At 57.3% G+C, this 12,344-nt stretch overlaps 1 protein-coding gene across 4 annotated transcripts in view; it reads right to left on the bottom strand.

Annotated features, from left to right (window-relative positions):
- Nucleotides 1-12,344, bottom strand: part of CACNA2D2 (calcium voltage-gated channel auxiliary subunit alpha2delta 2) — a 140,719-nt gene that overhangs the window by 114,597 nt on the left and 13,778 nt on the right. For all 4 annotated transcript variants that reach the window (XM_043885904.1, XM_043885900.1, XM_043885903.1 and 1 more), the window contains exon 2: nt 160-241. In XM_043885904.1, coding sequence (XP_043741839.1) covers nt 160-241 — 82 coding nt within the window. The remainder of the gene's footprint in view (nt 1-159; nt 242-12,344) is intronic.

Genomic DNA, 12,344 nt, shown 5'->3' with positions numbered 1-12,344 from the left:
TCGATGTTTCTGCTTCCCCACCTGCTCCCAGAGGTCCCACATGTCCCATCACAGGGGTCCTCAACTGCGCCAAGCCTTCCTCACTCATTTCTGAAGCCCTTTCTCCATTTGCAGCTGGAAGAGGGTCCCTAAAGGGAAAGCCAGTGGCACCGGGCTTACCTCGCGGAGCTGCTGGACACCCCCAAAGATCCGCATCACACCGTCAATCTCCTGCTCCAGGCGCCGGGCCCAATGCTGCATCCTGTGTGCAGAGAGGAGAGAAGTGTCAGGAGGACCCTCCTGCGGCTCGAGCAGCCCCGCCCCGGCCACCTGGGGGTGACCCACAGCAGCCGCCCCTTCAGAACCCAGTTTTCACTAGAGAAGAAACAGAGGCTGGGAACGACTCTTTCCCTTTGAAGTCTGGACCTGGTGGCCCAGGCTCTCCTCACGTACTGTCGGACGGCCAGGGAGGGGAGCAGATTAGAGTTTAAATGCAACTCAGGGAGTCCAGTGGCTCTGAGAAGCCTGCAGGGAGACTATTTTTCACCGTGAAGAGGCAGCCCTTGATGCTGCTGCTCTGAACCTGGGGACTCAGGACACCAGGGAGGAGGGGACGTGGGGGAGCCTGATGTCTGCTGCATCTCATAGCCTCCTGCCCCCAAGGCTGGGTGGCACTGAGGGAAGGGGAGGGCAGGCGAGCGAGAGTTGCTGCGTAGCCTGGGGCAGCTCCCTGCCCCTCGGGGCTTCCTCTAAACAGTGGATGTGGACGGCGTTCTCGCCTTTCCAGCAAAGTAGTAAACAGAGGCTCATCGCTGGATGCCCCGCACGAACCAGCCACCCGCAGGTCCGTTCAGACCAGCCCGCCCCTTCCTGGGGCCCTGGCGAGCCCCACGAGCCCTCCACCTGAGCCCTAGCCTGGGCAGGTCTCCTCTGCACTGGAGCCACCCCGAGGTTGTTTTAATCCACCTGGGTCTCACTGTCTTCCTCCAGAAAGTGGGGATGATTTGAGGCCACCCTGTAGGGTCTAAGAAGCACACGTGAGAACTGCATGGGAATCTTTATGAGGGGACAGGTTGGACAGGCGGCCACAAGACCCCATATTCTCAGCCCACACTGGTGAACTGAGGTGGTAACCTGGGAGAGAGCTGGCCTGGAGTTTAACCTGTAACCCCGCTTCACGCAGTGGCAGATCAGGTGAGCAAAATCACACCAGCCCTGACCAAGGGCTGCTGGCCGGAAAAACAGTCTCCATATGGTTGAAAGTGTTTTCTGCTGTGACCAAGGTCTCCACCCTAATGCATCTGAAAGGCATCTCAACTTCCAGACCCCACCAGACACAGAACAAGGCCTTTCCAGGGAGGGCTCACAGGAGAATTCTCACAAAGACTGAAATATGCCCATGGGTTAAGCACATCCCAGGACGCCAGGTAAGGGTGGGGGGAAAGCCAGTCCCCCATCTCTGCAGGGGTACCCCAGGAGCCATGTGATCCAGGAGATGGAGTCTGGCCCCAATCCTGCCCTGGTCCTGCAGTCTCCCCTACCTCTGCCAGTGCTGCTGGGGGCCAGGGCTCTTACAGCTCTCTGGGTCAGAGAAGCTTGACTCTCTACCCCAGCCCCCTGCCCCACATCCCTGTGGCTGGGGGCTGGGCCCTTGCCATTGTGTGTGCCCGGGTCGGTTGGCATGGGAACTCAGATCAGGAGGCGGGCAGATCACTAATTGCAATTTGCCAAGCTGAATGTCAGGACTGTGATGGAAAAAAAAAAAAATCAACATCAAAAGAAAGAGGTATTAGCTTTAGCTTGTTGCTGGTTTAAGCCACAGCCTAATGCCCACCTCTGCTCCCCACTGCAGGGAAAAAATGAACACTGAGCGTGGGGGGGAGGCCAGGCTGCAGGCCTGGCTACGAAGGGTGATCAGGTCTTAACCGCCAGCTGGGGGAGGGCAAAGCGAGCAGAGAATGGACAGCCTGCCTGGCCCCCGGCTCCTGTCCACCACGCACTGATGGCTTGGCCCTGGCTGAGGATGGGCAGTGTGGCAGGTGGCTGTTTTATGCTCCTGAGACAGAGCCCGGGGTCGGGGGCTGGCTAATGTCGAGATGGGCTGCTGCACAGTCCTGTGGCCAGCTAGGCAGGTGGCACACGAATGGCTGAGGTCAAGGAACTGATCTCCAAGGGAACTGTTAGCTCTGCCCTGGGCCTGACCCTGACCTCAGCCACTCACTGGTCTAGGGGACAGAATGCCGATCACCATCTTCTTGAGACTAATAGGTACAAGGGCTCCCGTGAGGTACAAGGTGTGGGGCCAGCATGTCAATTCTCACAGAGAAGCAAATCCCCACTTCCCATCCCCACTTTACAGATGAGTAAACTGAGGCTCAGAGGCTTTAAAAGTGACCCGCCCAAGCTCACCCACCCAGGAAGTGGTGAACCTGACCCAGGGGTGTGCCGGAGTTAGCAACAGCTGATAGTACGCACCTCCTCCCAACTCTGCATTCAGCGTCCTCACCTCGGGAGCTTGAAATTGTCGTAGTGGAAATACTCATAGCCCAGAAATCTGCAAAGGCTGCCAATCTCAGTTTTTTTTCCCCCAGAGAGTGAACTGTCAACATTTACCAGCACAGCACTGATATGACCCCAGGCTGTTGACTCTTTTCTAGTGTATCTATAGGTCTTTGGTGCTAGAATTTCACAGATAAGTAAAGAAAAATTAGTTGAAAGAGCAGACATGGATGCCAAGTTTTTATTTTGCTCAGACAACACACCGCTATTGTTACCATTATTATAATCACCATCATTTCATCAAAAAAGGCTATTTCAACACAAAAAAATTTTTTAAAGAACTAAATCTCAGAATAAAGTCCAATTCTTCCCAAGACACATCCATATCCACATCCACTCTCCCTCTCTCCCCCTCCCTCCGTCCCTCTCTCTCTCCTTCTCTCTCTCACACACACACACACAAATACACACGTCTTCCCACCATCCACCAACCCCCACCCCTGGCTGAGCAGCTCTAGACGCTGCTAGGGGCTGGCAGGGACTGGCCCAGCCATACCACATCAGAGCATGCACACCCTCCTGGGGTCGAGGGATGGCTCTGGCCCTTGGTTTGGCACAGTGGGTCTGCTGGGTAGACCCCAGCTGCACTGCCCATCATCACGATGCCATGGAAATCAAGATATTCTGATTCGTTACCTAAACCAAACCCAACTGGGAAGGCAACACATGTCCCAGAGTTTAAAAGAAAGTTGACAGATCACTGATTTCATCATCACAAAGATGTGATCTGGGGGCTCTAGGGTTTGGCTGGTGCCCCAGTGCTGGCTCCAAGGGTAACACGTGGGACCGAGGAGGCCAGGAGTCAATTGTGCACCTGCAGTGTTCCTGCCCAGAGGCCAGAGAAACCACCCAGCAAGCCAGGACTCACCCTGGCCAGGCACAGTCATACTTCAGCAGAAGGGGATGGGGGTTTTGGGAGGACGGGGGTGAGGGGCTTTGGAAGGACGGGGGAGACACTAGGACCCATGGCTCCAATGAGTCAAAGGCAAACTGACCAAATCCTGCCTGGGGTCCCAACGACCTGGACCCAAGTGCCCGGATATGCCACCTCCTCCCAGGCCAGACAGTGTAGCCAATGGGTCACCCTCCCAACACGACAGATCCACCTGCTGGCTCCCCACATCCCTGTGATTTTCCATGCTCTTCACTGAGATGACACTGCTCATCGCCAAGTGTCTCCAAGTGCCAAATTAGCACAACAGTGAGGAGAGAGAGCATCTGGGAGGAGGCACGTGCAGCCAGGAACTGCAGCCGGCAGGATGCCTGGGGTGGGTACGAGAGGCTGGGGACAGTCTCACACCACTATGTCCTCCGATGTGCCTGAACCTAGCGGGGTACAGGCACTGAGCCCCCATTTCACAAACAAGAAAACTGAGGCCCCTGGCAAGCAGCCCTCTTCTACAGAGAGAAGCCAGGCCCACCCGTCCTCCTGGCTCCATCAGCTCTGTGACCCCACCTGCCCAAGGACGATGCAGCCTCTGGGAAGCCTCAGGGAGAGGCTACCTCTGCCAGCTGTCTGTGTGAATGTGGAAAGTTCTTGCCCCTTGGAACCTCAGCTTTCTGGTCTGTAAACAGGGATGGCAGTGATTAGCTGAATAGCTTTCAGGGCCAAATCCACAGGGCAACTTGGATGAGCCGTATTATTACTTGGCAGTCCCCTGTGGGCTAGAAGTTCATCAAATTCAGACCCCCTCTTCCCCACCCAGTGCTTAGGAAATCTTCCCTGCATGCCTGCTTGTGGGGAGGGGGCATGGAGGTAGGGTGCTAGGAATAGGGTTTCCCTAATAGCTCCCTGTAACCCCCTGATCCCCAGACTAAGAGAGGCAGGGTGCAGGCACAGGGCAAAGATGTGTGTGTCTGAGGGCTAGAGGGTTGAGGGCAATCCCAGCAGGAAGAAGACGACATTAGGTGCTGTGGCACTCTCTGGGTCTCAGTCTCCAAGGCATATTTCAGAACCAAGAGGAGTATGTGAGGGAAGAGGAGGTGTCATCATCAGGCAGGGGAGCAAAATCATCCATGTGTGGGGTGAGGAACTGAGGCTGAGGGCCTCTTTAGAAGACAGAACCATCGAGACCCCAGCTAGAAGGCTAGGGAGGCCCAGGTCAAACTACAGAGCACCCGGGGGGTGAGGGCGTCCAGTCCTGAGGCCAAGCTGCACAGGCTTGTCCAGAGGGAGAAGGGGGAGGGGAGCGGAGGGGAGGGGTGGGGGACGAGTCGGGGTGGGAGGGGAGGGATGGGAGGAGGAGGGGAAGGAGCGGAGAGGGAAGAGGGGAAGAGCCTGCCTGCAGATGCAGCAGCACAGTTTAAACTGTTGCCAGTTGTTAATTTTATACGTGAAGTTGTTGATCAGAATGTGATTTAATTGTACAGTATAATCCAGGCTTTTGGAATAAATTATGCAGAAAACTCATCTATAATTAAACAAATCAAAAAACCAGAGACAGGTGACACTACAGGTTCACCCTCAGAGGGCACGGCTAGGTGTGGGCGGCTGGACCCTGCAGAGGGACTAGAGGGAAGGCGGAGGGCTCCGTTCAAGAGTAGACAGGGGAAGGCCTGGGAGAGGCTAAGGCCCACCAGGGCTGAGGGTCTCTGGACCCCCAACTACCTCTGCCGGCTTTCTCACCACTCCCAAGGAGGCAATTCTTGCCACCAAAGTCCTGCTACAGACTGCCTCCACCAGGCAGGCTGCCTGGATAAACCCCATCCACTGGGGCCCTAAGAGCAGTCTACGGCCCTCCCCGCTCAGCTCAAGGAGGGCAGTCACCGTGCAGCGGGGAGATGCTGAGGGTGGAAGAACAGGTGAGGCTGGAGGAGTGGAGGGCAGGGCTGGGCCAGGGCAGTGGGGGGTGTGGGGCAGCAGGCACAAGGGAGGCCGCTTGCTGTCGAGGGTATGTGAACCAAATTTGGCCGTGGTGGGGGCCCACAGGTCTCTGCTTCTCTCGTGACAGACTGGCCAATTATTCTCTTAGTTCTGGGGGAGGTAATGATTTAAAATACAGTGCTATTTAATTATTCTGATTATATTTCAGCTGGCTTGCCACCTCCCACCTTGGTGCCTTCGCAGTCTTCTGAAGGGGAAAGAAAACACAGGGCAGGAGCTGAGTGGTGGTCTGGGAGAGACAGAAGGAGAGACGGGAGGGATAGAGACATGAAAAGAGCTCACGAGAGCTGGGCCAGAGGGCCTGGGCGTTATGCTCACCCTGTCGCAGGGGAAGATGACTTATAACGGGGCAAGGAGGCCACTCCCCATTCCAGCCGGGAGAGGCCACCCCGAGCTCAGAGAACAGCAGTGGCCCCTGCTGAAAGAGGGCTTGGGACGTGGCCAGCCCTTCTGCTAGGCCACAACTCTGCTGCCAACAGCAGGAAGCTCCAGATTGCACCCCAGACTGTGGCATCTCCAGAGTCACTTCCCCCGAGGAGTCCTCCCAGACCACTCAGTGGATATCCCTGTCTACCTAGACTGAGCGCCCAGACTCAGCCCTGGCTCTTCCATGACCTTGGGCCAGATATGCCCTCTTAAGCCTCAGTTTTGCCATCTGGAAAATGGAGATAAAGCTCACCACTTGTCCACCACCCAGGACCGAACACAGAAGCAGGTGGGGACCGCTGCCCCACAGATGGGATGCTAACCATGATGCCTGCCCCCCAACACACATGCACACAGACTCATCCAGGCGGCAGGGCTGTCCTCCCCTCAGTCCAGTCCCCCTCCTCAGACCCACACTCATAAAGCGTGCGATGGCTGTGCCTCCTCCTTGGACTGGGGCTTCTGGGTGGGCCGCAGTCCCTCTTGCACTACCTAAGAGACCCCGCCTGACACAGGGGAGACGCCCAGGAAAAGGCAGGGCCTCTAAGATCAGAGCATCCTTCCTGCTTGTCCGCTCAGGAGAGAAGACTCTTGGGCCTCAACATCTTTTGGGGCTCAAAGTCCAGAGTAGGGCCCCTGACCTTGGTTGGATCACAGCCTCCGAAGAACAGAGGGCAAGTCTAGCCAAGGTCATTCACTCTCGAGAGGCCAAGTGGTCAGATCACTCCAGGCCTTTGAGGCCAGAGTGCCTGGAGGCATGGAGAGCAGTCAGCGCTGGCCTGGCACTGCACAAACCATGGGTGGGGGCCGCACGGGAGCCTGGGGAGACGGAAGCATGCCGGTTCAGCCAAGTCACATAGAATAAGGCTCCCCGGTTAGCCATCCACCTCTTCACAAGCAGGTAAGCTGAGATGCAGACTCAAAGGGACAGGCTCATCTTCAACAGATTTGACTCAGTTTAAGGGACTCCTAAGTGTGAGTAACATGGGGCCCCAGGAGCACTGTCCCCACCTCCACCCACCCATCCCATGCACACAGGGATGAAGGCACCCCACTTATCACAAGGGATCCTCAGAGATTCCCTGGTGCCGGGGAGGGGCTGGTGCTGCTGAAGCTCAAATTAGCCCAAATCCATCGGTCTCGACTATGTGTGTCTTGGGACCCTGCCCAAATACTGCTCCTTAATGAGGTTATTAATTACGGGCTGTCCCTTCCCTTTCTTCATCGGGGAGAAAGCCTTCCTTCCAGTTGGCTCTTGGCTGGGAGGCTGCAAGCCTGTGCCTCCCCACTTAGACTACCGGCGAACAGTCATTCACTTTAATTAGGGCGTCAGGTCCAGCCCAGTATTTATTCCTAATAGCCTGATGGGGGGAGGGGAGAAGGCCTGGAAGCAGGGGGCCGCAATCACCCAGGGCTGGGAGAGCCGGGCAGTCCACTTGGCTCAGAGAGGGATGAACAGTGTTCCAGGCTCACACAGCAAGGGGCCACAGCACTCTGCCTCACTCCCCGCCTTCAGCGCAGGACTGAGGACCCAGAGGGGCTCCTGCAGTCAGGGAGGACCACAAGGACTGGGACAAGCCAGCAACACTCAGGCTGAGAAGGAGAAGGAGGTTTCCCAGGGGAGATGAGGAGGCCAGCATGGAAGGCCCACCTGAGTCTCTGATGTGGTTAGCTGTGTGACCTTGGTGACATCCTTTCCCTTGTCTGGGCCTCAGTTAACTCATGTAGAAAGTGAACTGGAGCAACATAGCACTGTGTTGATACTGTCACACCGAGAGCCGCAGGGCTCCTGAGCAGCCCCTCAGCGGGACCTTCCTCTCCAGGCCTGGCCTGGGGTTACCAGCAGTGGGAGCAGTCCCTGCAGAACTAGGAGAGGGCCTAGCGGAGGCAGCAGGGAGCCAGGGAGACGAAGAAGGTGTGCGGCAGGAAGGGAACCATTGGTCTGCAGGACAGCGGGCGACTGAGGCTCAGACCCAGGCTGGTGGGCTCGGCCAGGGTAGGGAGCGGCCCCCAGGCTGAATCTCCCCCAGCCCCTGCCATGTGCCAGGTCCCGTCCTATGGGACACACCCGGCTCCGTGGTTTGAACCCTCCAGGTCTCAGTTTCCCTCTCTGCCCCAAGAGGGGTGGCCTGCGGCCTCCAGAGGCCACTCAGGGATTTGTTTCCAAGGGGTCTGAGTGAGGTCTTCTGCCCGCCTCACCAGGCCTGAATTACCTTCACAGCAGTTAGATCATCATCCCCGGCCCTCAGAGGGGAAAGCTGAGGTACAGGGCAACTGCATGATGCGCCCAAGGTCACACGGCTGATGAACACACACCTCTGCCCAGCTGCAGCATGGCCGGTCCACTTGGATGCATAATGGGCCTCTCAAACCGAATGGGTCCAAAACCCAGACCCTGCCCCTTCCTCTGAACCCTCTCCTCCCTCTCTCCATACCCCGATGCCAGCTCTTTGGTTCAGGCCCGAAGCCTCAGGGTGATCTGGAACCTGCTTTCTCTCGTACCCACATCCCATCTCAGCAAGACCCGTGGGCTCCACCTTCACAACCCGCCCACTGCCCTCCACCGCCCCGACCCCCCACCTGGCCTGGGCCACGGTCATTTCTTTCCAGGACAAGTGGTGGAATCACCAGTTCACTGGTCTTCAGCTTCTGCCCTTTGGGACCCCCGCTTCCCGCCAGCCCTCCCCGCCCAGGCTGTTCGCCTCCACACTCAGCCAGGGTGTCCTGCTGGAACAGTGTGCCTCCTTGGTCAACACTCAAAGCCCATCCAGGGGCTGAACTCACAATGGCCTCTCTGACCTCGCTTCTCAGGCCACACTGGCCTTCTCGTTGTGGCTTGAATACACTCCTGCAGTCCCTGCCCAGCCGCTGCACACGCTATTGCCTCGGCCTGGATCAGCCTCTTCTCAGAAGCCCTCAAGGCTCCCCTCTCACCTCGTTCGGGGAAGTCCACCGTGCCCCACCCTCCTGTTTTAAGTGGTACCCTCCCAGCAGCCACTGCTCTCCGGTGCCCTCCAGGGTTATTGTTTTAGCTAAAATTCCATCAGACCTCCTCTCTCTTGTTTACTGCGCTCTCTGCGCTGGGCTGGGAGCCCTAAGGGTGGAGGCCCCCGGTCTCCAGCCTGGAGGAACAGGCCCTCGGCCGAGCAAGCGTACCTCCCCAGCCGGCTCCGACCTCCCCGCCGTCCTGCCCAGCCCGCACACGGCGGCCACAGGAGCGGGCAGGTGGGGTGCGCAGCGCAGCCGGCGGAAGGGCTGGAAGTGCAGTGGCTGCCCCAGGGACAGCCCAGGAGGCCCTCCCTTTCCCCGGCTCCTCTCCGTATGAATTATTAAAGCTCATTTATGATGGGCCTGCCCAGGCCTGTGGCTTCCGTGCATAATTCATGGCTCTCCCAGAAAGGCCGGGTGCTGGCGCAGACACTTCTTCCAGGAAGCAAGCAACGTGCGGACAGATCCAGGGCTGTCCTCCCTCATCCCTGTCACCCTGTCGGCATCTCGGGCAGCCCAGGACCTCGGCCCTCCACCCACCCTCCTCCACCTGGGATTCTGGTTCCCAGGGCTGAAGTCCGCACACTTTGTGCAGACTCGCCCATCCCCCGCTCTGTGCCTCGGTTTCCATCTGTGGGCTGAAGGAGTTGCTGGTTTTCAAACCGCAGGGACTGCAGTTATCACCCACCTCCACTCCCCTGGGGAGGCCTATGGGCTCCCAAGGTACCGACACTTGGGTCATTGTCTGAATTTCCCAGCAGTCTAGAGCTGGGATGTAGCAGGGAGCAACAGGAGCTCACGAACTAGCTAAGGCCGCTCTAGAGCAAAACAGAAAATCCAGGCCAGGGATGCGGGGTATAGACAGTCACCCTGCCCAGGATCCACCGTCTGCTCCCCAGGCCCGGAGCCACCTGCCCCCCGCCCCCCACTGACATGGATGGTGGGAATTTGGGGGTCTGCAGCACCTCCTTCTCCCCCCATCATGTTCCCCTAGGTAGTCAGGTACAAGGCAAAAGGGACCAGACCCATTTAACAACCTAGCAAACTGAGGTTCAGTGAGGCTGGCTCTTGGAGGCAGGGCTGGCATACTGACACTGCCAGGTGCAGTGATGGGAGAGACACACCCAAGCTTGTTCTCATGAGGCGGCCAGCAGTGTTGAGGTGCCTGTGGTCGTCACCAGAAGAGTCAGGGGGAACCTGGGAGCTTGAGATGTCTGCTCCTGCCCCACACGAGTAGCTGAAGCCTGATTGGAGGTGCAAGAGAGGACCTGTCCACGTGTCATCAACCACTCTGGCTGGATTCTGTGATTCACACATCCCATCTCCCCTCATGTACCTCCTCCCCACCCTCCAGCATGAGTCAAATCCTCTCTGAGCCACAAATAGCCGTCTTCCATTTATGTCCTGGACATGGCCTCCTGCCTTGAGGAGGATAGAAACCCCTCTCACAGTCTTCTATTCCTTCTCAGGGAAGACATTCCACCCCCCACCCCATGGAAGCTGGCAGGGCCCCATAGGACACACAGGTGCAAAAGAGGTGGAGCCAAGACCAGAAAAGAACTTAACTCATCACGGCCAGCTTTGTTCTCTGGTTTTGTGCCTCCTCTACCTGGCCAAGTCACCTCTGGTGGGAAGTCTTCCTGGATTTCTCTCCACCCACCTCTCAAACCCATAGTCCTTATTCCACTTTACTGACCCTTGCTTTAGGTTGGGGCTGCAGTCTGGTTCCCCTCACCAAGCTCCCTGAAGAACTTCCCTTGCAGGACAGCAAAGAAGAGTCTTCTGGAAATGCTTGGGGATACATTTCCCTGAACATCCTCCCATCACCAGACTGGTACCCGCCCCCTCCCCCCGCCCCCGCCTGCCCCATCCACCTCTCTCTACAGTCAGGGAGAGGCTGGAGGGCAGGGCAGGAAAAAGGCTTCTAATTTCAGTAGGCAGAGCACTGAGGGAAGAACTGATGATGCAAAGCACCTATCGTATGCTGGGGGCTCCATGTGTGAGCTCACCGAAGTCTCACAGCACCCCTGGCTAGGTGCTAACTGGTTCAAGCCCACTTCATGGACAATGACCAAGGCCACACAGGCAGTCTGTGCTCAACCAGAATTTGAGCCATGCAAAGGGTGGCTCCAGAGCCCAGGCTCTATTCGTAGGTAATCCAGCTTTCTTAGTCCCAAAGTGGGCTTCAGTGGCCAAGACTTAGGAAATAGGGTGCAGCTAAGGGCCACTCCTCATTCATGACCTTTTCCACTGTAGAGAAGGGGTCCATTCCAAATCAGGGCCAAGCAAGCCAAAGCTGGGCAATCAGAGAGCCCTTTCTTTTACCCCAACAAAGCCACCCTGCTGTAGGAATGACGTCTCAGCAACGCACAGCCCTAGTTCCCTCCAAGCCCTCCCACGACGGGGGAGATGCCCACTTCCTCTGGGATCTGCTCCTCACTAGTGAGCTCCGGGCTCCTCAGTGCAAGCCAAGCTGCCTGTAAATCAAATGCAAGTGCTCGTTTGCCTTTTCTCTCCACACTCTATGGTGAATCCGAAAGCAATGTAAATTCTCTCTGCGAGACACGGCGAGTAGGAGCCTTCAGGTGCCACCCTAGCGGCCCCACCTCCTCCTGAGAAGTCCCAGGATGGTGGCCACCCCAGGAGGAGCCACAGCCTGCTGAGCCTGTGTTGTCCTCAGAGCTGGCTTGACGAGCAGCAGATGGGCCAACTCAACAGGGCTTATCACAGACAAAATACTCTGGAGATGTTTCCAACCTTCTACAAATCCCTACTAGCTCCCTCACTCCCCGTTTATTCATTCATTCATTCATGTATACAGTTACTAAGCCAGGCTCCAGGTTGGACACGGGAAGGGACATAGTGGTGAGCAGGAGAGATGCAGGCTGGACCTTGGAATTCAACCAGAGAAGGCATCTGATCTGATCCAGACTCAGTACACGGAGGGAGGAGGAGTCCGGTGGGGGTGTGGAATGCACAGCAAGGGGTCTGACCCACCGAGGGCTCTGGCAGGTAAAGGCGGCATTGCAGAGCAGCAGGGCAGTTCAGACAGAGGGTGCAGCACGTACAAGGAAGGCTCAGCGGTGAGCTCGGCACGGGATGATGCCCTGTGATCACCACAGACTGACCACGGGCACCAAGCAGGCTGCTCCCACACTGATGCCTGCAGCACTCCGTCCTCAAGGACATGGTGAGCGCCTCCATGTGATGGATGGTGAAGGATGGAGAGCTCCCGACAGCGGGGAGAGGAGGAGAGCGGCCACAGTCAGCGGAAGGTAAACTAAGGGTTCAAAGAGCAGGGATCTCCGCTCGGTCCTCAGCACCCAGCCTGGGAGGCTCAGCCCCTCCAGGCCCTCTCCAGAGGCACACACGCATATCCAACTTTGACACCTCTCCATTTGGACCCCTAGTCCACATCTCAAATTCAGTGTGTCCAATACCTGCTGGTCCCTGGACTGACTCTTCCCCAGCCTCCTCCAGCTTACCTGGTGAAAACCGTCCTTCCAGC

Source organism: Cervus elaphus, chromosome 24, assembly GCF_910594005.1.
Source record: "Cervus elaphus chromosome 24, mCerEla1.1, whole genome shotgun sequence".
Taxonomy (NCBI): Eukaryota; Metazoa; Chordata; class Mammalia; order Artiodactyla; family Cervidae; genus Cervus; species Cervus elaphus.
This window is presented reverse-complemented; position numbering and strand designations above follow the sequence as displayed.